At 37.5% G+C, this 24,653-nt stretch overlaps 1 protein-coding gene across 1 annotated transcript in view; it reads left to right on the top strand.

The window, feature by feature from the left end:
- Positions 1–24,228, top strand: part of LOC121496250 (zinc finger protein 420-like) — a 34,086-nt gene extending 9,858 nt beyond the window's left edge. Inside the window, 6 exon segments of the mRNA XM_041764632.1 lie at positions 1,389–1,478; positions 3,590–4,851; positions 10,683–10,685; positions 22,487–22,970; positions 22,973–23,210; positions 23,212–24,228. Coding sequence (XP_041620566.1) covers positions 1,389–1,478; positions 3,590–4,851; positions 10,683–10,685; positions 22,487–22,970; positions 22,973–23,210; positions 23,212–23,449 — 2,315 coding nt within the window. The 3' untranslated portion in view covers positions 23,450–24,228.
- Positions 24,229–24,653: the final 425 nt, after the last annotated feature.

A 24,653-nucleotide genomic window follows, 5' to 3' on the forward strand; every position in this document is an offset into this window, starting at 1 on the left:
TCCTCTGTGAGATTTCTGTTCATGTCTTTTGTCCATTTTATGATTGGATTGTTTGTTTCTTTGCTGTTGAGTTTAAGAAGTTCTTTATAGATCTTGGATATTAGCCCTTTATCTGATAGGTCATTTGCAAATATCTTCTCCCATTCTGTAGGTTGTCTTTTAGTTTTGTTGACTGTTTCTCTTGCTGTGCAGAAGCTTTTCATCTTGATGAAGTCCCAATAATTCATTTTTGCTTTTGTTTCCCTTGCCTTCATAGATGTATCTTGAAAGAAGTTGCCTGTGTTCTCCTCTAGGATTTTGATGGATTCTTTTTTTTTTTTTTTTTTTTGATGGATTCTTGTCTCACATTTAGATCTTTCATCCCTTTTGAGTTTATCTTTGTGTTAGGTGTAAGAGAATGGTCTAGTTTCATTCTTCTGCACGTGGCTGTCTGTCTAATTTTCCCAGCACCATTTATTGAAGATCCTGTCCTTTTTCCAGTGGATAGTCTTTCCTGCTCTTTCGAATATTAGTTGACCATAGAGTTGAAAGCCCATTTCTGGATTCTCTATTCTGTTCCATTGATCTATGTGTCTGTTTTTGTGCCAGTACCATACTGTATTGATGATCATAACTTTGTCCAGTGGACTTTGATGAAAAGAAAATGGGTGCTGCATCCTGCTCATTCTTTGAGGGTTAAAGACGATGGGCTATGTCCAAGTTCTTAGTTTTTATAGATTAATTGAAATAGAATGTATATAGTAAAGTGCTCAAATCTTACATATACGGATTGATGAGTCTTTTTCCTGTTATTTAACTGCCCAGATCAAGGCATAGAACATTTCAAGCACCCTAGTAGGCCCCCTATGACCCCTTGCCATTTATCTCCTCAGAGATAACAACCTGTGGCTTCTATCACCATAGATTAGTTTTGTCTGTTCTTGAACTTCATGTAAGTGTAATCACTATAATTGTCTGGCAGCTTTCATTTAACATAGTGTCTATAAAATTCACCCATGTTGTTGCGCATGACAATATTAGTTTCTCCTTATTGTTGCATCATGTTCTGTTTAATGAGTATAGGGTAATTCATCAACTTACCCATTCTACTGTTGACAATTATTTGACTTGTTTCAGATTTGGGTCATTGAATAAAGCTGTTCTGAACATTCTTTTTTTTTTTTTTAATCTTGTTGTTCTTTGTTTTTGTCTTTTTGTCATTTTACCAGACAGTTTTTCTTAGAGATTATACTGATTTATTTCCTACTAGCAACATATGAGAGTTCCATCAACATCTGGTAATGTTAGTCTTTTTATTTTAGCTATTCTGGTGCATATGTAGTGGGCTTGAGTTTTAGGATGGTTGGATGTCCGCTAATGCCCAAGTCCTGTGTCATTCCCATAAACAGGGTGTCAGTATCTGAAATCAGATGTAATGTTACTGAACCAAGGAGAACCATGGATGGAGGAGGAAGAAATCTCAAGTTGGGCCTATTCAGGTAAGTGAGAACCTGGCATATGGGAGACAGGGATGTAAGATTAATATTGATTAATGAGACATTTATCTTTGAAATATTGTTTTAGGAAATCTTCTTTAAGGCCATAGATGTCTAGAAGGGGCTGATGACAGTGTGGGATTGTCAGATACCTAAATAACATTGCTACATATCTAACAGCCATGTAATCCATTTTCTTTGCTTAAATTTTAGAGAGAAAGGTAACCTCCTTATCTGTATCTTGGATCTTATTCATGCCCAAGTCGTTTAGGACATTTCTTAATTAGTTAACCTCCCTTTGGCTAATATCTTCAGCACCTATTCTTCCAAAATGGGCTTGTACTCCTTTCTTAATGTATTCACCCAGTCTTAGATATACCCTCTACCAAAGTAACTTACTGAATGATATTCATATCCTTTCTAATTATCTTGTTTTTCTCACCTTCCTTTCAGTGTAATATGTCTTGAGGTACAATCTTTTGTGTTTTTAAGTTTTTCATTTACTCCAATAATACAAATATTCCTTCTTTGCCTGTCTTTGCCTTCTTTTTCTCCTTTCTCTGTGACAGTTTTTACTGGCTTCTTTATGTTATTTTTATTGACTTGGTTATTTTCCTGTGTTTTTCAGTGCTGCTTATTATATTCTCCTTATACCCCTGCCCACACCTTGTAATTTAATCTTTCATTTTTCCCTCGAGTTTAACCAATTCTTTTTCATCTCTTCATTTTTTTGTTTACTTATTTCTTCTTCTTCTTTTTAGTAAGTTCTGATTCATGGGTGTCTTCCATGTCCTCAAATGCTTGTTTGAGTATATTTGATTCTGTTTGGAGTTTAGACAAAATTTTCTTCTGCTTTATGGCTAGTGTTTTTGTCATTGTTGTTTTTGGTTTTGCTTTTGCTTTTTGCAAGGGATAATTTCCTCTATTGATATCTGCACAAATTCATTTCCTGATTTTTAAAAAAGATTTTATTTATTTATTCATGAGAGACACATAGAGAGAAAGAGGCAGAGGCCCAGGCAGAGGGAGAAGCAGGCTCCATGCAGGGAGCCTGACATGGGACTCTATCCCGGGTCTCCAGCATCAGGCCCTGGGCAGAAGGCTAAACTGCTGAGCCACCTGGGCTGCCCCATTTCCTGATTTTCTGTAGTACTCTATGGACTGTATTTTTTTTTGTTCACTTTTATTACTCTACAGTGTTTTAATAAGATTTTTAAATACTATGGAGTACTTATTAATATAGCAAAGCCTTTTCCCCTCTTTCTTTTGGGATTGAAGAGGAATTTTGGCTTTTCTGGTTTTGTGGTTCTCTTTGTCTTCTAGGACTCTGAGTTTCCTTTTTTCTTCTTTCCCCATTACCACCACCCAGTTATGAGTAGGTATTTCTTCCTTTTTTGCCTTTTTTTCTCCCCCTAAAAATGCCTGTTCTTCTAACTCAGAATTTCCCCCTTTTAAATAAAACCTCTGCTATCCCATGCTTTTTGTGTCATCTGACTCTTGAAGATGCATATACTTGGAAATCTCTACCCTGTAGTTGTGCTTCTGTCTGGTTACCTAAAAAATATTTTTGAATTTTTTTTTAAATTTCTATTTATTTATGATAGTCACAGAGAGAGAGAGAGGCAGAGACACAGGCAGAGGGAGAAGCAGGCTCCATGCACCGGGAGCCTGACGTGGGATTCGATCCCGGGTCTCCAGGATCGCACCCTGGGCCAAAGGCAGGCGCCAAACCGCTGCGCCACCCAGGGATCCCTATTTTTGAATATTTTTATATTTAGTGTGGATTTAGTCTTTCTGCTGGTCACTTCAATTCACCTTCAGTCTCCTTTGCTAGCATCTTTACTTTGTCTTTTCTGAAATGATTTTTGATCTACTTCTGCTTGGATCTACTTGACAGTGGTGCCCTGTGGAACTGCGACAGTGAGTTCATTGACTTCTCTTTCCATTATTCCCTTCTTTTTCTTTTATATCTTTCTTCTTCTATCTTTGGGTTTTAAGGTCATATTCTTCCATTTTAAAGCTGACTACACTCATTATCAGATTTCTATCTATGTGAAAATTAAGAGCTTTATTTATTTTTAGTTAATTAATTAATTAATTTTTGTACTCTTCAGAGCTCAAGAGTGAAGTAACATCATTTACATTTGGGCTTTTTTCAAACTTTGATATTATAACCATGATGAAAGAATTAACACCATGGAGGAGCATTTCTGAACAAGTGATACTCCATAACATGATTGTATACTCAAGTTTTGAAGACTGGAGACTTGGAGATGAGATAAATCACCAGGAAAACCAAGACAAGTTTTTGAACCACATTGCATTCATTAACAATAAGCCACTGACTGAGGAGATAGATCATGAATATAACGATGTGCTGGGAAAAATAATTCATCTGAACAGAACATCTGATGAATACATCAGAGCCTTCATGGAGAAGTCACACCCCTTTATACAACCGAAAATTCTAACCAGTATGAAATCATTTAAATGTATTCAGTGTGGGAAAGCCTTCAGTGGAAAGTCAGGACTCATTGTACATGAGAGAATTCATACTGGGGAGAAACCATACAAATGTAATGAATGTGAAAAAGCCTTTATTCAGAAGTCACAACTCACTGTGCATCAGAGAACTCATACAGGAGAGAAACCCTATGAATGTAGTGAATGTGGGAAAGCATTCACCCAGAAGTCAAACCTCATTATTCATCAGAGGATTCACACAGGGGAAAAACCTTATGAATGCAATGAATGTGGAAAAGCTTTCATCAAGAAGTCAACACTTAGTGTTCATCAAAGAGCTCATATTGGGGAGAAACCATATGAATGCAGTGACTGTGGGAAAGCCTTCATCTGGTGGTCACAGCTAATTATACATCAGAGGATTCATACTGGGGAGAAACCTCATGGATGTAATGAATGTGGAAAAGCCTTCAACAGGAAGTCAGAACTCAGTGTACATCACAGAATTCACACTGGGGAGAAACCTTTTGAGTGTAATGAATGTAAAAAAGCCTTCATTCAAAAGTCAGATCTCATTGTACATCAAAGAACTCACAGTGGGGACAAAAGGTATAAATGTTGTGAGTGTGGGAAAGCCTTTATCCGGAGCTCACAGTTCATTGAACATCAGAGAATTCATACTGGGGAGAAGCCCTATGAATGCAGTGAATGCAGAAAAGCTTTTATCCAGAAATCACAACTCATTGTGCATCAAAGAATCCATACTGGAATGAAGCCGTATGAATGCATTGAGTGTGGAAAAGCCTTTAGTAAGAAGTCACACCTCACTGTACATCATAGAATACATACTGGAGAAAAACCCTATGAATGTAGTAATTGTAGAAAAGCTTTCAGTAAGAAATCTACTCTCATTGTTCATCAGAGAATTCATATGGAACATAAACCTTTTTAATGGAATGAGGAAACTTTAATTCAGTGATCAAAATTTCATCACACATCATAGAATTCATAAAATCTAGAAACTCTATGAATGAGAAGCTTTCAAAAATAGCTCCCAAACTATTAAGCACCAGAAAATTCATACTGAGAAGCAATTTTGAAAAATCATGTTTCAAAAAAAATTACATTGGACATCTTGGTTCAGGCCTGATAGTAAAAGTTTTTTTTATGGTATAACAGAAAAATCTCAACTGCCTGTGATTGGCTTGATCACTGTGTGGTATAGATTTTTTTAAAATGAGTACAGTTGACCCTTGGACAACATAGGTGAAGGTCCCCTTGTGCACTTGAAAATTCATAAATAACTTTTAACTATTCAAAAGGTTACCTACTAATAGCCTATTATTGACTGGAAGCCTTATTGGTAATATAAACAACACATTTTTATGTTATATGTATTACATACTGTATTCTTACAATTAAGTAAGGTAGAGAAAAGATGTTTTTAAGAATGTCATAAGGAAGAGAAAATACATTTACAGTATTGTACTTATTTATTTTTTAAAAAATCCATGGACCTGCACAGTTGAAACCTGTGTTGTTCAAAGATGAATTGCAAATTGATTATTCAGGACAACAAAATGACAATTATAGGTGATCATTCTACAAGTGATGTAGGAATGACATTCATAACCCAAATTATCTGTCATTTGGAATTGAATATGGATATTTACACCTGCCTTTCTTTTTTTTTTTTACACCTGCCTTTCCACACTAAATGACACCATTTCCCCCCACATCTTAAAAAATATAAAAGGATAAATTATAACCAAATTACAAATAACTATTCCCCATTCTTTCTTGAGTTGTATAGAATCAAGAGAAGATGAAGCCAATGCATTTATAGAGACATCAAAAGTTAGTGGTAGGGAGAACCTGGGCGGCTCAGTAGGTGAAGTGTCTGACTCTTGATTTCAGCTCAGGTCATGATCTCAGAGTCGTGGGATCCAGCCACATGCTGGAATCCATGCCCAGCAGGGAGTATATTTGAGATTCTATCTCCCTTTGCCCCTCACTTTTATGCACTATCTCCCTCCCTCTCAATAAATTTTAAAGAAAGTAGTAGACTTTTAAAAATATTGCTTGATGTAAAGCATACAGAGTTAAGAGAGACATCAAACAATAGGCAAAATAGGTGGTAATGCAGCTGTAGACAATGTTGGCATATTCAACATGTAACAAAAATAGTTCTTCACAAAGAAATTCCTGTTCATCATCCTGTTTCAACTCATAGCACTTACGTGATTACTGTTAGGCATAGCTTGGGATCTTTATATCCTTGTGATTATCAGAACTGAATTTTTTTAAAGCTCCCTTTATTGGATATTCCTGCCACCACATTTGACAGAGTACTTTCTTATTTAATCCTTACAGCAAATGTATGAAACTAAAATTATTACCATTTTATAGATGAGGCAAGTGGAGCCCAGAGAGGTTCTCTGATCTGGCTAAATTCATGTGCCTAGTAAGTGGAGGGTTGAGATTCAGATCAGTCTCTTAGCCTCCACAGGATTCTGTCCTACTGAAGACAAAGAATGGGTGTAATGTCACTTCAGCTCCAGACAGAATTGAATTGAATTTGACTGGACATCATATAGTATTCTGTATCATGTCCATACATTATGTTAAACAAGAAGAAACATGCATTCTAAAAGGAGGTATTAAACTTTAGTTTCTTTTCTTTTTTTAATTTTTTTATTTATTTCTGATAGTCACAGAGAGAGAGAGAGAGAGAGGCAGAGACACAGGCAGAGGGAGAAGCAGGCTCCATGCACTGGGAGCCCGATGTGGGATTCGATCCTGGGTCTCCAGGATCGCTCCCTGGGCCAAAGGCAGGCGCCAAACCACTGCGCCACCCAGGGATCCCTAAACTTTAGTTTCTCACATGCAGAAGCTCTTGGAGATATATTTTTTGAGTTATTGGTTCAGGGATACCTGTTTTGCTGCCCTATAAATTTTCTTGTGATCAGTTTGAACATAGAAGTTAAACTGTTATTTTATGATTTGTTTGAAAAAATTAAGCTTTGTTTTGTAGAGCAGTCATTGTATCATCACAAATAATCATTTTTTTTTATTTTTAGATTTTATTATTCATGAGAGAGAGAGAGGCAGAGACACAGGCAGAGGGGAAAAGCAGCCTTCCAGCAAGGAGCCCAATGTGGGACTTGATCCCGGATCCCGTAAGCTGAAGGCAGACACTCAACCACTGAGCCACCCAGGCATCCCCACAAATAATTTTTCATACAAATTCTGTTATCCAAGGCATCCTTTACTTTTCAAGCACAATAACCTAACCTTATATAAGTTGTAAATATTAATTGTCAGGTAATATTATGAAAAGAGTGATTGATGTCAAAAAACCTTTTTAGCCTTCCCTTGAAATAAAAGGTGAAGCTGATACATCATAATGAGCTGGATCTTAAATTTTGAATCAAATATTTTTTCTTAGATTTTAAATTACAAATAACATTTTAAAATTGAAAATGGTTAACACCAGCCATGATTTTTACTGTAAATTTTAACTTTCAAATAATTATTTTTTAAAGATTTTATTGATAGAGAAAAAGAGTGTGGGCTGGAGAAGGGACAAAGGAAGAGGAAAGGAGAGAATCTCAAGCAAACTGTGCTGAGGATGGAGCCCAACTTGGGGCTTAATCTCATGACCCTGAGATCATGATCCAAGCCAAAATCAAAAAAGTTGGACACTTAACTGTCTGAGCCACCCAGGTGCCCCAAAAATGATGATTTTAAACTAAATATTGAATTGCAGTCATGTAATTCTTTTATTGGTAATTTTTTTTAGTCACTTTTGAAGATAAATATTGAGCTGGGATGTAAATGTATGAGATTGATTTCTTTTTATTTTATTTTATTTTTTTTATTTATTTATGATAGTCACAGAGAGAGAGAGAGAGAGAGAGAGAGAGAGAAGTAGAGACACAGGCAGAGGGAGAAGCAGGCTCCATGCACCGGGAGCCCGATGTGGGATTCGATCCCGGGTCTCCAGGATCGCGCCCTGTGCCAAAGGCAGGCGCCAAACCGCTGCGCCACCCAGGGATCCCTGAGATTGATTTCTAAACGAACATGTCAGAAACCAAACTACTCATGTGTATCTTGCCCTTCAGTGTTGTCATCTTGGAAACTATATGATAATGCCACTTGTGCAGCCAATAATTTGTGGAACTCCTGTCTCTTAGAAGTTCTTTCAGATCCAGCTTGCCTGTCAGGCCTCATATAAGACTATGTAATATTTTCAGAGAGCCTTCCATCATTAGAATTCATTGTTTTTCTAGCCCTTTATACTTCCTATCATTCTATTAATTCTGTGCATGACTTAAGCAAGAAGAAAGCTCATGCCCCTTCTGTAGTCATTTCAAGTCTCAGGTCCTTTAGGATATTCAACATCTCAATATTCAATGTTTTGTCTTCTATTTAATGGTTTCCTATACATAGCTAATATTGCCATGAATTAAAATAGGTAGGAAATTCTTCCAGTATTGTTTTTTAAAAAGGTTTTATTTATTTATTTTGAAAAAGAGCATGAGTAGGGGGATGGATGGGGGGAGGAGCAGGGGAGAGGGACAAGCAGACTCTACACTGAGTGTGAAGCCCGACACTGGGCTTGATCCCATGGCCCTGAGATCACTTCCTGAGCCAAAATCAAGAGTCAGTTGTTAAGCTGACTGAGCCACACAGGTGCTCCCAGTGTGTGTGTTTCAACTTGCTTCCTAATATGTTGTCACCTAAGTGTATGTACTTGTATTCTCTTTAAAAGGATATTTCATACTACTTCCTTTCTACTTCAGTAGTATTACTAATAGATATTTCTGGGGGCACAATGAATTAGGTACTAGTCTCCTTAAACAACTGGAATTTAAGAGATTACACAAGACACCATGACTCATACCTAGGGACTGTGAAACATTACAGTGTACATAAACTCACAGGTATTTCAGAGTTTTCAGGCAGAGTTAAAAGTTGAAACAAATGGAATTACCCTAATAATGCTGAAAATATGGTTTTAAATGGTTTGGGAATTAAATAATTACAATGTTAATATGCTTGTCATCAAGATGCTAATGTTCACTTGAAGTTTTACAAGCTGATGGTATTATGTTTATTTCAACTTCAGGTTGTCATCACAGTTACGCACTTCACAGTTTCAGACATTCTTAGAGTATAACAGAACAAAATGGCAGTATGTGAGTATGTGTGTGGATAGGATGGGAGGGAAGCACACCATGACTTTTTTCTGAAAAGGCGGAAAAAAACTCAATTTCCACTTGTTAGCTTAGGTAGAGATGAGGCACAAGAAAAATTAGAAAATGTTTAGATAATATTGAAATGAAAATAAAATATGTCAAAGTATCAGGGATGTCACTAGACCAGAACTTAAAATAAAATCTATAATTTTAAGTGTTTTATTAGAAAAGAAGAAATATGTAAAATAAATTTTTTAAAATTCCATCTTATGAAGATAGAAAGATATGAAAAAATGACACCCCAAATAAGTAGGAAGATGAAAGTAATAAATGGAAGAGCACAAATCAATGACCTAGAACAGGGGATCAGACTACATGCCAAATCTAGTTAGTGGCATGTTTTATATAGCCCTTAAAGTAAGAATCGTTTTCATATTTTAACAAGTTTTAAAACACACCAACTAGGGGCTCCTGGGTGGCTCAGTTTGAGCATCTGCCTTCGGCTCAGGGTATGGTCCCGGGATCTGGGATTGAGTCTCACATCAGGCTCCCTGCAGGGAGCCTGCTTCTCCCTCTGCCTATGTCTCTGCCTCTCTCTCTCTCTCCCTCTCTCTCTCTGTCTTTCTCTGTGTGTGTCTCTCATGAATAAATTAAAAAAAAAACACTAAACAAAAAGAAAAAAAATAAAAGACTACACAGCAGAAACCACAAAACCTAAAATATCTCCTATCTGGCCCTTTATAGAAAATGTTCAATCCCTAAACTGGAGTGTATGCAAACAGAAAAATCGATGAGAACAGAAAGTGGTTCGTTGAAATAATACAATTCATAAATCTTGAATAGATTTAAGAGAAAGAGAAGAAAAAATTACCAATAGGAATAAAGGAGGTGACACCACTATTTCAGAGTTGAAAAGTTGATAGTTATTAATGAATTTATTTCAGAAATTTGACAACTTAGGTATAATGGAATATTTTCTTGAAATAATGTTAAATTACCAAAACTGAGTGAAGAAGAATTAGAATACTGAAATAGGCCTGTACTGATTAAAGATATTGAATTTGTAATTTAAAATGTTCCCTAAAAGAAAACTCCAGGTCTAGAGGCTTCACTGGGGCATTCTATCAATATTTAAGGATGAAATAATACTAATTCTACAAAAACTTTAGAAAATAGTGGAGGATTAACATTCTCCAACCCATTGTATTGGATCAGTATTACCCTGAAACCAAAGCCTGTTGAAGACATAATAAAGGAAATTATAAGCTGATATCCCTGATAACTGTAAACGTGAAAATTCTTTTAAAGTTAATATTTTGAGGGCCACCTGGGTGGCTCAGTTAAAAATCCAACTCTTAAAATCCAACTCTTGATCTCAGCTCAGGTCTTGATCTCAGGGTCTTGTGTTCAGGCCTCAGGTAGTGAGTTCATGCCCAGGGTGGAGCCTACTTTTAAAAAAATATTTTGAATACAACAATAAATAATAAGTGAAATGTATCTATCCATGTAATTCACAAATTTTTAAAAAAGATATTTATTTGAGAGAGTGAGCACAATTGAGGAGCAGCAGAAGAAGGAGAAGCAGACCCCCTCCTGAGCAGGGAGGCCAATGTGGGGCTGGATCCCAGGACTCCAGGACCATGACTTGAGCCAAAGGTAGACGCTTAACCAACTGAGCCACCTGGGCACCCCACCAACAGAATTTTTTTTTAATGAGTGAAAATACATCTCCATAGATGCAGAAAAAGCATTTGACAAAATTCAACATTAGTGATGAAAACTCTCAACAAATAAACAACAGATGGTAACTACCTCAACCAGTTTTATGGTTATTTCTTTCCTCATAAGATTAGAAATAAAGCAAAAATGTCTGTCCTCATTTTTTAAAAAAGATATTCCAGAGAGAAAGAGCGAGGTGGGGTTGGGGAGGAAAGGAGCAAAGGGAGAGAGACAAGCAGACGCTATACTGAATGTGGAGCCCCCATGGGGCTTGATTCCAGGACCCTCAGATCATGACCTGAGATGAAATCAAGAGTCAGATGCTTGACTGAGCTGCTCAGGTGCCCCCTCATTTTTATTCAGCAATGTGATAGAAGTCCTGGCCAGTTTAGTAAAAGAAAAAAAATGCATACAAATTGGGAAGGATGAAGTAAATCTTTATTCATAACATGATCTTACACATTTAAAATCCTAAGGAATCTACAAAGATTAAATCTTTTTTTTTTAAGATTTTATTTGAGAAGGAGAGAGAACATGAGTAGGGGGAGGGTCAGAGGGACAAACAGATTCCCTGCTGTGTGCAGAGCCAGACATGGGGCTCTATCCCAGGACCCTGAGATCATGACCTGAGCCAAAGTTAGATGCTTAACAACTGAGCCATCCAGGCACCCCAAAGATTAAATCTTATAAGTGAATTTCAGAAGTTCTTAGGATAAAAGACCAATATGCAAAAAATAATTGTATTTGTACATATTAACAATCAAATATAGAAAAATAAAGTTTAAGAATCCATTTACCATAACATCATAAACCATAAAGTAGGAATAAATCAACCAAAGCTAGGCATTGAAGATTCCAAAATATTGCTGACAGAAACTTTAAAACTAAGTAAATGGAGAGGCTGATCATCTTCCATGGATTGGAATACTCAGTGATGTTAATATGTCATTTGTCCCCACATTGATCTACTCAATCAAAAGCCCAACAGGCCTTTTTTTTTTTTTTTTTTTTTTAAAGAAATTACATGGAAACTCTATGGAAGTACAAGAACCAAAATAATTTGGAAAGTTAACATTGGAGGACTTACACTATCTGATTTCAAGTCAGTGTAGGTATTGTCCTAAGGGTAAGTATAAAGAAAGTGTGATATTGGCTGAGCATAAACCTAAATCAACAGAATAGAAAGACGAGAGTGTCCAGAAACATACAAATACACATAATCAATTGACTTTTTAAGTAAATTTTTTGTTTGAAAATAATTTTAGATTTACAAAAGTTACAAAGATAGAGAGGGTTCCCATAAGCCCATCATCTGGTTTCTTCTGAGATTTCACTTCTTACATTACCATCGTACACTTGTGAAAACTAGAAAACTAACACATAAACGTTAATATTAATCATATTCCAGGCTTTATTTGGATTCCACTATTCTTTTTTGTTCCAGAATTCAATGCAGGACATCACATAGGATTTAGTCATTGTGTCTCTTTTGTCTCCTCTGGCCTGTGACTATTGATAGGTTAGCTAAATTACTCCATAAAGTGCCTCCTTGTCCTCCATTCTGTGTGGTTTAGGAACTTGAATCGACACTAGCTCCTCCCTCATGTGCATGCCTCAGATAATAGCCTGCAGAGTCACAAGTAAGTAGTCTTATTGCATGGCTATATTTAAAAAAAATTTAGATTAAAAAAATTCATTTATTTTAAAGAGAGATTCGGGGGAGGGTTGGGGGGGGGTGGTGTCTCCATCTCACAACCCGGAGATCAGACTTGAGGTGAAACCAAGAGTCTGACGCCCATCTAATGAACAACCCTGGCACCCCTGTTTTTTTTTTTAAAGTTAGACTCCACAGCCAGCTTGGCCCTCAACAAGGGACTTGAACTCTGGACCCTAAGATCAGGACCCGAGCTGAAATCCAAGAGTTGAAGGCTTAACTGACTAAGCCACCCAGGTGCCCCAACACTGTTCTCTTTTTAATTTCAGAAGTATAAATAACTACATATTTAACCATATAGATGCACACACATAGAGAAATAGCCTATAATATTGATATAATAGTGGGTATCTTAGAATGGGCTTTTGTTTTAATTTTGTTGTTTTTCTTTATTCTCTACAATCCACCTAATATTCTTTGTATAGAAAAAAAAGATAAGGTATGTACATTCCCTTTTAATGAAATGCATTTATTGGGCTCAAGAAGAGATGTGGAGGAGGGCACAATTTACAAGGATTCATCAAAGCACTGTTTTGGGTGGCATTAAGGTGAACATAACCTGAATACATAACAGGAAGACAAAAAAAAAAACACTAGAAAAAAAATGCTACCCTCAAAAGTTAGTTTTACTTCCTTCTTGGTTGGAATCAATTCCTTCTTTCACAGACCCCTTCCCCACACAGGAAGAATGTGGCTGTGACTTATTTTTTGAATTCTACCTACCTACCTACCTATCTATCTATCCTACAGTGTTAAACAGTAAGTATCTCTTTGTTAAGGAATTCCATCTAGTTTGGGGTTCGGTTTTTTCCCGCCCTTTTTCCCTAACCTTGTTGAATAAAAGGTTATATTCATCTACTAATATAATGAAAAAGCTGTTCCTTTTCTGTAAAGGTTAACGAAAAACCTGCATCCCTTCGGATTCATATTTGCCTATTGAGAAAGGAAAAGCTTTTCTTCGTCCCTTTTTCCTTTTTATTCGAATAACGAAAGAAAGCCAGCGCCCCCACCAGCAAAGTCGCCTGGAGGTGGAAAGGTAACTCTGCAGCCGGTAGGGGACGCTGCCGGCGGGCGCCTGGCCTTTGCCAAGCATGCTGGGAAATGTAGTTCCAGGCGGCCACATGCGCAGGCGCACTTCCTGGCTTGCGAGGGGGAGGCAGAGGCGGAGGCTCGGGAAAGCCGGAGGGTGTTGGTTTCTCCTTGGATCGGGTAGTGAGCCAGTTCTTTTTTTTTTTTTTTTTTAAGATTTTGAAAAAATTTATTCATGATAGAGAAAGAGGAAGATAGAGGCAGAGACACAGGCATTGGGAGAAGCAAGCGCCATGCCAGGAGCCCGATGCGGGACTCGAACCCAGGACCCCAGGACCACGCCCCGGCGCAAAGGCAGGCGCTGATCCGCTGAGCCAGCCAGGGATCCCCGAGCCAGTTCTTTCCCAGCCTCTCGCGCCAGGAGGTGGACCGGGAGGGACCTCCGCGCTGGACTCCTCGTGACCCGGGGATGGGGCGGGGCCGAGGGGCCGAGGGAGAAGGCGGAGACTTGGCGGCGGGGGTTCGCGTCCGAGCTCTGCGCGAAGCCGTGGGCGGGAGGCCGCCTCGGGTTTTAGCGGGACTACGGCGGTGTCTCTGGGTTAAGGGGGAGGGAGAGCCCTGGCTGGGCGGGCACCCCAGGCTTAAGGGGCAGGGTTTGGGCTCCCACTTGTGGGTTGGGAGTTGGAGCGTGCGGCTGTGGTGGGGTCAGACCCTCCACCGGGAGGGAACGGCCGCTCCAGGAACTTCCCCGCACCCCGCACCCCTTCCCCACCCCCACCCCGCTCTGGAATGTAGGTCTCCTGACATCCACTTCTTTGCTTGCTCTCTCCTCTGAAATGCAGTTTCCCCAGAGGCTTTTTTATTTTGCAGGTACGTTTTCTGAAGCGTGTTCTCTAAGGAGCTGTGCAGTTGGTTCCCGACGTCCTGTGGGCTCTGAAGAGCACCTCCAGCTGGTCAGACAGGGTTCCCATAAAGACCGTCTTGACTCCTCAGGGCCCCTGTCTTTCAGCTCTGCCTTCTCAAGATGGCATTAAGAAGGAAGACCTGACTACATTGTCTTTGGTGAGCAAAATTTTTCTTTTCTTTCTTTTTTTTTTTAAGATTTTATTTGTTTATTCATTCATTCGAGACAGACACAGGCAGAGTGCTTCCTCGCAGGGAGCCCCATGCGGGACTCGATCCTGGGACCCCAGGATCACGCCCTGAGCCAAAGGCAGATGCTCGACCTCCTGAGCCACCCAGGCGTCCCCAGTGAGCAAAATTTTTCAATGCCAATTTATACCTTCAGCTGGTTTTAATTTCTAAAGTTCCCATCTGAAGTTTGAAAAATCACGTGTAAATATCCTTTGAAATTTTCTTAGATTGCTCATAACTTAAATGTACTTTATATGTATGCAGTTATGCAGCAATATATGTACAAGTGTTCTTTACATATGTACATATGTTCTTTACACGTTGAAATAATTCCTAGCATGGCAAGATGCTCACTTGTGAGAGGCATGTGAGAAACGAAACTGAGGAAATGCAGAATCTTCCATCTCACACTTCACTCCTAGCCGTATACTTTCTTGAGCCTAATTGGCAACTCTGTACACACAAAACGTGCAGGTGCAGGTGAGTCTGTAATGCAACTCGGTTTTACTTTTTCTTTCCTGAAATATCATCTCTGTGCCCAGAAGGAGGAAAGATCTTTCTTTCATTCACTGAATACATTGTTGAGGGCCTGCTTTTTTTTTTTTTTTTTTTTTTGCCCAATAATGTTTGAGGCATTGGGGATACAGCAGGTGAACAAAACCAAGTCTCTGCGTAGACGGAACTGATGGGCTAGGGTGGGCGCTCAGGCAATAAACAAGTAAATATGTCAGATAGTGACTAGCGGAAGAAACTGCATTAGAGACACGGGCTTAGGGAGGGCCTGGGACAGCTGTTATTTCATGTAGTGTGATGTTGAGTAGAGACTTGAAGGAAATGGGGTAAGCCTTGCACATATCTGAGGTTGGGGTGGGGAGTTCCTAGGCAGAGGCAATAGCAAATGCAAAGGTCCAGAGGCTCAAATGTGCCGAGCCTGTATGGAGGAGGCCATTGTGGACAGAAGAGTGCGTAACAGCATAGCAGATGTTGAGATGAGAGAGCTAAGAGGGTCCAGATCACACAGGGCTGTGTAGGAGTTTGGCTTTTATCCAGAGTGAGAAGAGAAGCCATACGAAGGTGGCTGTGGTAGTTATTGTTTAATCAGCTCTGTTGAGGTATAATTTACATGAAATTTAACGATTTTTATAGGAGGATTTTGAGAAGGACATGATTTGACTTATTCTTAAAGGAACCCATTTGGGTGCTCTGTGGAGAATAGACTGTATGGGAGTAAGAGGAGATATAGGGCATTTAGTTAGGAACTAAGGTAGTGATCCCCATGAAAGATGATTCCCCTGTTTTCTTTACTCTCCCATTCCTACCAGCCATGTGACATGTTACTCCAGCTCCTAGCCCATGTTCACCTTCGACTGATGATCCTGCTTCCTATTTCACTGAAAACAACCAGAAAAGAACTTCCAAAGGGTCTCACCCTCACATCTACCAACCTTTCTGGAAGTATTCCCATGTAGTCTGTCCTTTGTTACTATAGAGAAAAGGTCTGTGCTCTAATTTATGGCCAACCCCTCTACTGGTACGTTAGATGCCACTTCCTCTCGTGTACCTAGGCCAGGGTCTGGGTAATCACTGGGCAAAATTGCTGATAGTTTTGTTGTTCATGTATATTTTTGTATTTGGATATATTGACAACAGTAATTTTTTCTGAAAATTCAAATGCAGATTAAAAAAATTATAAATAATATAATATTCATCAACACTGATATGCCCTGGAAGAAATCGCTATAGTTATTTCATGCTGCTTCTGCCATTCTTGATTTACAAGGGACTTCCGTTTGAAGAGTTTAACTATAGTCATATTGGAACAGAACTAAATGCATAGGATTTCCTTCTCTTCCAAGTGTGTCTCATTTTTAGTTTAGTTTATTTCAAATAGAAAAGATCTTAGCCAATTCTCAAAGCTTTGCTATCCTTATATTCAGCTTGGGCTTAGACCATTGAAATGCATATTGATTTCATTTCAGTTGTGTGCATTCGTGAAAGGAGAATATGCTTTACAGGCATTCAGTGTCAAACAGGAGGCTGTCCATTTAAAATGTTTACAGCTATCTACCTATTTGATTAAAAATGGATACATTGAAAAAAAATGGATACATTGTTATGATCATCATTTAAACAATTTATAATGTATTTGTGTCTTTAGAAAGACTCCGAGAAACTTGAATAGCCATCGCTACACTTCTAAACCACTGATTTTTAAAAAATTTTATCTCTATGAATTGGATAATTCAAAATATTTTTTTCATCATACTTGTCATTTTCTTTTCATAAATAGTGTGTGGACTATTTTTAAGTGGAGGGAAATACTACTGAAGTTGAGAATAGGAGAGAGGCTATAATGCTAGCCCTGCCAGGGGCTAACTGTGTGACCTTAGACAAGTGACTTAATTCCTGCTGGCTTGAATTGTGTCTTGGGCAAACTAGGGAATTAGTCTTCAGGTTTCCTGAGCCACTTTTTAGCTCAAATGCCTGACATCATGATCATTTGTGAGGTTTAGAAAGAAAAGCCTTTTGCATCTGGTCCTTGTGTTCATCTTCTTGTTTTTACAGCTCTAATAACATCAGTCAGCCCTGAAAAAAAAAAAAAAACAAACAAACAGAATTCACAGTTAGATGGTCTGAGGAACATGGCAAATATTAGGACAGTCACACATCTTTGCCTGGCTGATTGTGGGGATGGTTCTAAGATGAGAGAATAGTAACCACCAGGGGTTTTAATGACAGATGTCAGGTCACCACTGTACTAGGAAGTAAGAAAGACAGGATCTATGATGACATTTTTGAGGGGTTGTCGTGGTTCTGTCTGGCTACCAAGATCGAGAAATCTCACAGAGTCAGCAACAACATCAGAGGTATAGTTTAGAATTGTGAGCTGCAGGCTTCCAGAAACTAAGATGACAAAGGAAAAATATCAGTTTGTAGAAAAGCAACCAAGTACTTATTGAAACCTCTAAAATGCAAGGCACACCCTACCAAGTACATGGGGCTTTAAAAAAATTGGTGATTATGGTCCTTGCTTACAAATATGAAAGCTGACCACAAAAACATTAACTCTAAACTTCCTTTGCAGTTAGACGATGTTCCATAAATGCTGGATTGAAAAACGTAATTAGTAATGGTTAAGCTGTAGGTAGGTCTGCATAGAAGAAGGGAGACAGATTAGATGATATTTTAGGATCCTAATCCTGTTCAATTCTGAATTGTTTACGGTAGGGTCATAATACATCCTGTACACTTTGATTGACTGTTGAGATGTAGAGAAAAATAGTGTCTTAAATTACACTTAAGGTAGTAGGTTTAACTGGCAGGATGCTGTAGTTCAAAGACCACTGGATTGGGAATCAAGAGAATTCTTCACTTATTCAGTAAATACTTATTGGATGTTTTCTAGTTATTTTATAGTTTTATTTGTAATGTTTCACCCTGGTTCACCAATAATTTATTTTTATATAAGGCAATAGTGTTAAGTTTATTTTTTCCCTAAATGGATAGTAGGCCACTTATCTCAAGACCCTATTGAATCTTCATCTTCCCCCAAATATTTGAAATGCCACATTTATCCATGTATTAAATCCCTAAAAAAGAATGGGCCTATTTCTAGGTTCTTTATTCTGTTCTTATGTCAGTACTGCCCTGTTTTAATGAACATAGCTGTATGTTTTGCTGTGTAATATGGACAAATGTTTTGCTGTGTAATATGGACAAATCCCCCTTCAGCCTCATTTTGTTTTTCAAAAATACATATTCTGTAAGTAAAATTGGGATGCCTATTAGTTTTGTGGGGCTTCTATGACAAAGTACCACAAACTGAGTGGCTTAAGACAAGAGAAATTTATTCTCTTATAGTTCTGGAAGCTGGAAGTCCAAAATCCAGGTGACAGCAGGGCCATGCTGCCTCTGAAACCTGTAGGGGAATCCTTCCTAGCTTCTGCTGGCTTGCTGTCTTTGGCATTTCTGGCTCACAGCTGCATAGCTGTAATCTTTGCTTTCATTGTCATGTGGTGTACTCCCCACGTGTCTGTGTCTTCACATGACCATCTTCTTACAAAGACACCAGTCATACTGGATTAGAGGCTTACCCTACTCTAGCGTGACCTCATCTATATATCTGCATTGACTCTTTCCAAGTGAGGTCACATTCTGAGGTACTGGGGGTCAAGACCTTCACATATTTGGCAGGTTGGAGGTGGGGGTGGTTCCTTCAACTTAGAGAACTGGCATCTTTAAAATATTGAGTGTTTTCATCCAGAAACATGCATTTTCAGTTGTCTTTAGCTGCTGAGAGGTGAGTAGAGTATTGCTGTTTTGAAGTTGCTGTGCCTGTTTCTTACACTGTTTATGGGATTGTTCTATTTGGCCCTGATTTTCAGAAGTTTGACTATGAGATCTTTGGACATGCTTTTCTTTGTATTTAGCTTGCCAGTGGCTCGCAACTTCTTGAATATAAGAGTTATCAGTTGGAAAAATCTGTCCTTATTCCTTCACATAATTCAATGTTCTCATTCTCTTCTCTTGTTTTACTTCTCTGTACTCTCAATGGATACAGAGTGATGCCAAATAATGTACTTTAAATCACTCTTTAACTTAGAACCCTGGATCCTCTTTTTTTTCTTTTAAGATTTTATTTGTTTATTCATGAGAGACACAGAGAGGCAGAGACATAGGCAGAGGGAGAAGGAGGATCCCTGCAGGGAGCCTGATGTAGGACTTGATCCCAGGACCCCAGGATCGCACCCTGAGCTGAAGGCAGACGATCAACCACTGAGCCGCCCAGGTCCTCCACCCTGGATCCTCTTTGAACAACTTGCTAGCCCTCCACTTTGTTATCTTCAGATCTTAGCTTTACTTTTTCTTTCAGCACTGGTTGCATAAGTGGTCCCCTAGTGAGTACGTATTTGATGTGTTAGGAACCAGTGGCACTGGAGGATGTGCCAATGGACTTTATCTTGTAGGAATGAAAAGAACCAGGTCACCATCAGACACTGTAAGGGAGGTGATGATAATTGTAGGAACCTTTTGACCTTGGATATGTAAAGCTTTGTAATTACTACAGATTACAGTGACTTTCCCCCAAAATGTCCAAATATATTTTATAAGTGCTTATCCAAGACTAGGCTTGTTTTGGGACCAGAGATTTTTTTAAATTTTATTTGTGCGCAGAGATATTTCTTTTCCTACTAAACATGTGATATGTCTTTTCTTCAACACATTGCAAATGGATAGCTTATTGTGCCACCTTAGCAGCATCAACATTTCTATATCTCAGAGTTCCCAAAGACAACGTAGGACACACTTATGAGATCCATCCTAAACACCAAGCCTATATCCTAAACCAAGAATGGGATATCAGCTCTTTAAGGATGTTATCTTTCAAGTAGTAGGTCTGTATTTACAAATAACAGGAAAAAAAGGAGAAATGTCACAAATTACTTAAGAAAAAAATCAGATAGCTAAGTAGCAACTGAATAACTAGAAATCCTTGTAAGTACCAGTCCGTCTGTCTATTGTGGTGGTGGTAGTAACAATATTGGTACTAGGAGGAGGCAGATTTGGAAATGTTGGTTAGTGCCCACTGCACAGAGCCCTTTTATCTGTGTCAAAAACTGAGTTAATCTGAGTGAACATCCGCTTCATTTCTACATGTCTTTATCCATATTCTCACATTAACTCTGTGATCTCAGAGAAGGAGCACTCTTCTATTGCTAATTAATCTCTCCATCTATCCCCAGACTCCATTCTTTTCCACTCATCAAGGTTTTAATACCTTGGTTTACTAATTAACGATTCAGTCATTCCCAGTTCTAACTTCAGCCAAAAGTTTTTCTCTTAAAAGAATTCTTGCATAACATAGTTTAATTTTTATCCACCTTTCAATTTTCTTCTCTCCTTTAATTACCAGACCTGCCATAATAGTAGCTAACAGCCTCAGTTTCCCTTCTGTGGTAGTCTTTGAAGTAGATTCTTCTATTTTTATACTAACGTCATTTGGAAGACACTCCTGAATCCTGGATTCCTTCTTGATAGCACCCTGTTCTTAGTCCTTTCTGTAGTCAGACTTTCTGCTGTGTTTGATGTTTTTTCTTTGTTTTTGTGGCATCAGTAGATCTTTTTGTTCTAATCCCTTTCCAAATGCTTTTTAATTAGCTTCACTTTTGCCCTAACACAAATGCATGTGCTTTTAAGGTTTATTTTCTACTTTTTAAGGTTTATTTTCTACTTATTTATTTTTATCTTAAAGAATCCGTGCATTCTAATATCTTCATAGTCCCCTTAGGTCATTAACTCCCTGAAACGTCTCTGTCAGTCTAGATATTTCACTTGTGTTCTGTCCCCTTAGTCTCTCCTGCTTGGAGCCTGTCTCCACTTAGATGTCCCACTTCACTTTAAACTCAATATGGTGAAAAATGAAATCACCAACTTTCCCTAAGGTGCCTCCTTTTCCTTCCATATTTCTAGAATTAGTAACACTATTAGGGTGCTATTATTTCCTCTGTTAATAGGACCATAAGTAAGACTGTTAATTCCAAACTTATTGGCTAGAAATTATTGTATCTTTATCAACTTCATTTTGAAAAACTCCCCATAATCAGTGTCAGTATTTTTAAAAATTTCTTTCTTCCTTTTTATGTTTTAGGTTTGCTCATACATTAAATTATTACCTTATCCTAGTCCAGACTCATATCATTAATATTAAACTTTTTGCTGAATTCAATAGCCTTATTCTTTCATTTTCCACTGTAGATGAAATTAACAAGCATCTTCATCTAAAATGTTTCATATTCATCATGTTATTGCTATGACAGAAACCTTTAGTTTTCCTATCTCCTACTATATGGCATTGAATATGTTTGTCAGAGTTTTTATTAACAATCACATTTCACTTTTCCTTTATTTTATTTTACCTCTAGTTCCAGAGATTGTTAATGTCATTGACTTTTTGTCATGTCATGTACTTTTCTGTGCCTTTATTTTTTTTATTATGCTATGCATTTTGTCTCAATGCTTCCATTTCTTTTACTCTGCCTATTTGTATTAATTCTTCCCTTCTTTAAACTTCCATATTAATCAGGACCTATACTGTATTATCTTTTGTTTCATTATAACACTGGTTCATTTTTATTTTTATTATATTTTTTCTCTGTAATTGATGAACGGGTTTTGTTTTTTTCCTTTTATATTCCAGAGGGAAGAGATATTGTCTTCTCCTTAATCCTGGATACTATATCCAAAATCAAAACATCAACTCCAAAACAGAAATCTTCTGAAAAAGGATAATGTCATGGCTTGATGTTAGACATTTTTCTAAATGACGATTCCTAAAACTTTGCATTAGAAGAATTGGAATTTGATAACAAGCTTGAGAATGCTACTAAAACTGAATTACAAGGACACTCAATTAAAGAAGAAGATCATTAATAATTTTGAGGAAGTGTTTAACCTGAGCTCAATTCTTTTTAAACAGCAGTTTCTAAAGACAATTATGACATAAATGATGGAGGCTTAAAGCATAGTTCTGTGTCAGTTGATTTTTTTAAAAGGCAGCTCATAAGTGGAAAATAATTTATTACATATAAGAAAGGAAGCATTTTTTATCTAAAACCTTACTTATTCTGGAAACAATTTAAATACAAAGCCATAGTTCAGTACTAATGGAACCTGAGAAAATTGGTATGAGAGAGAAGCAGGAATGTAAACTATGTGGTAAATCCTTCAGCTGGAACACTAATCTTATTCAGCATCAAAGAATACATACTGGGGAGAAACCTTATGGATGTAATGAATGTGGAAAAGTTTTTAGTCAGAGCACTAATTTTATTCAACATCAAAGAGTCAATATGGGGGAGAAACCTTATGAATGTAATGAATGTGAAAAAACCTTTAGTTGTAGGTCATCCCTTAGAAATCATGAGTGAATTCATACTGGAGAAAAACCCTATCCTTGTAATGAATGTGGGAGGGCTTTCAGCCATATTTCAGCCCTTACTCAACATCACAGAATTCATACTGGAAAGAAACCATATGCATGTATTGAATGTGGGAAAACCTTCAGCCGGAGCACACATCTTATTGAACATCAGGGAATTCATTCTGGGGAGAAGTCCTACCAGTGTAAGGAATGTCGGAAAGTTTTTTCCCATAGCACATCACTGATCTGACATCAGAGAACTCATACCAGAGAAAAACCCTATAAATGTAATGAATGTGGAAAAGCCTTCAGTCATACCCAGCCTTCATTCAACATCAGAGAATTCATACTGGAGAGAAACCCTATGAATGTAATGAATGTGGAAAGGCCTTCAATCGGAGTGCACATCTTACTGAACACCAGAGAACTCATACTGGAGAAAAACCATATGTTTGTAAGGAATGTGGGAAAACCTTCAGCCGGAGCACACACCTTACTGAACATCTAAAAATTCATTCTGGTGAGAAACCTTATCAATGTAATCTATGTCAAAAACTATTGCTATAGAACATCACTAATTCGACATCAGAGAACTCATACAGGAGAGAAACCCTACCAATGTAATGAATGTGGGAAATCTTTCAGCTTAAGCTCCACCCTTACTAAACATAAGCAAACACACACAGGGGAGAAACCTTATCGATGTAGTAAATGTAGTGATGCTTTCTATCATAGTACATCTTTAATCCAACATCAAAGAACTCATTTTAGAAATGGATTCCTATCAGAGTAATGAATGTGGGGAAGCCTGCTATACCTAAACACTCAGTGGTAAGAAACTCTAGGATTATTATGCAAGAAAAGGTTTGGGCAAAATGCTCATTTTGTTTGTACTGAGAAAAAACAGTGTTCTTGCCGTTAATCCTGAAAATGTGTTATCATTGAGATAAAAACTTATAATGGAATTATCCCTAAACTGGTTTGTTTTTAAAAACAGAAAATTATTTTTAGAAATAATTTACTACAAATATATATATTTATTTATAATAGAAGCCTATTCAGATACACAAAAATTTTAGTGGGATCATGAAAATTGTTTATATATCATTTATCCCTTTAGTAGTCCTCATGTTATTTTTCAATGTTAAAGAAACACATTTATAGCGAGTTTGAGTTTTTTAAATTAACAAATTTGTCTAATAGCCATATAAGAGAATGCTTTCCCCCACAGAGAAATATGCATTATTTTCCAGTACTCATGGAATGCTTTTTGTTTTATATGTTAATATAAAAACATATTTTTTCATTTATATATATAATGTTTTATTTATATATATATAAATATATATATATTTATAACCCCATACCCATACCCATCAGCAATAATTCCCTATAGCCCTTCTCCCTCTAGCCTCCGATGACCACTCTTCTACTATCTCTTTATGTGGATTTATCTGCTCTGGCCTTTTCATATCAGTGAAATAACAGATTATGTGGCCTTTTATGGCTAGCTTCTTTCACTTAGCATATTTTCAAGGTTCCATCCATGTTGTAACAAGTATCAATATTTCATTTTTCTTTTTGGTTAAATAAAATTCTATTGTATGGATCTACCATATTTTTTTCCATTCATCAGTTAATGGATATTTCAGTTGTTTCAACTTTTTGGTTATTGTGAATAATGCTGCTGGGAACACTCGTGTGTAAATTTTTGTGTGGACATGTTTTCATTTCTCTTGGGTATATACCTGGGAGTGTAACTGTTGAGTCAGAAATTAACTCTGTTTATCTTTTTGAGGAAATGCCAGGTTTTATTTTAAAGCAGTTGCACCATTTACAAGCCCACCAGCAAATGTGAAGGTTCTTATTTTTCCACATCCTCCTCAACACTTGTTTTCTCTGTAAAAGATACATGTATATTTTCAGAAGTATTTTTATAAGTACACATACATGTGTATTTCTTTGGAGAAATGTCTGTTCAGATCCTTTGCCTGTTT

The sequence above is a fragment of the Vulpes lagopus genome, chromosome 7 (genome assembly GCF_018345385.1).
Source record: "Vulpes lagopus strain Blue_001 chromosome 7, ASM1834538v1, whole genome shotgun sequence".
Lineage (NCBI taxonomy): Eukaryota > Metazoa > Chordata > Mammalia > Carnivora > Canidae > Vulpes > Vulpes lagopus.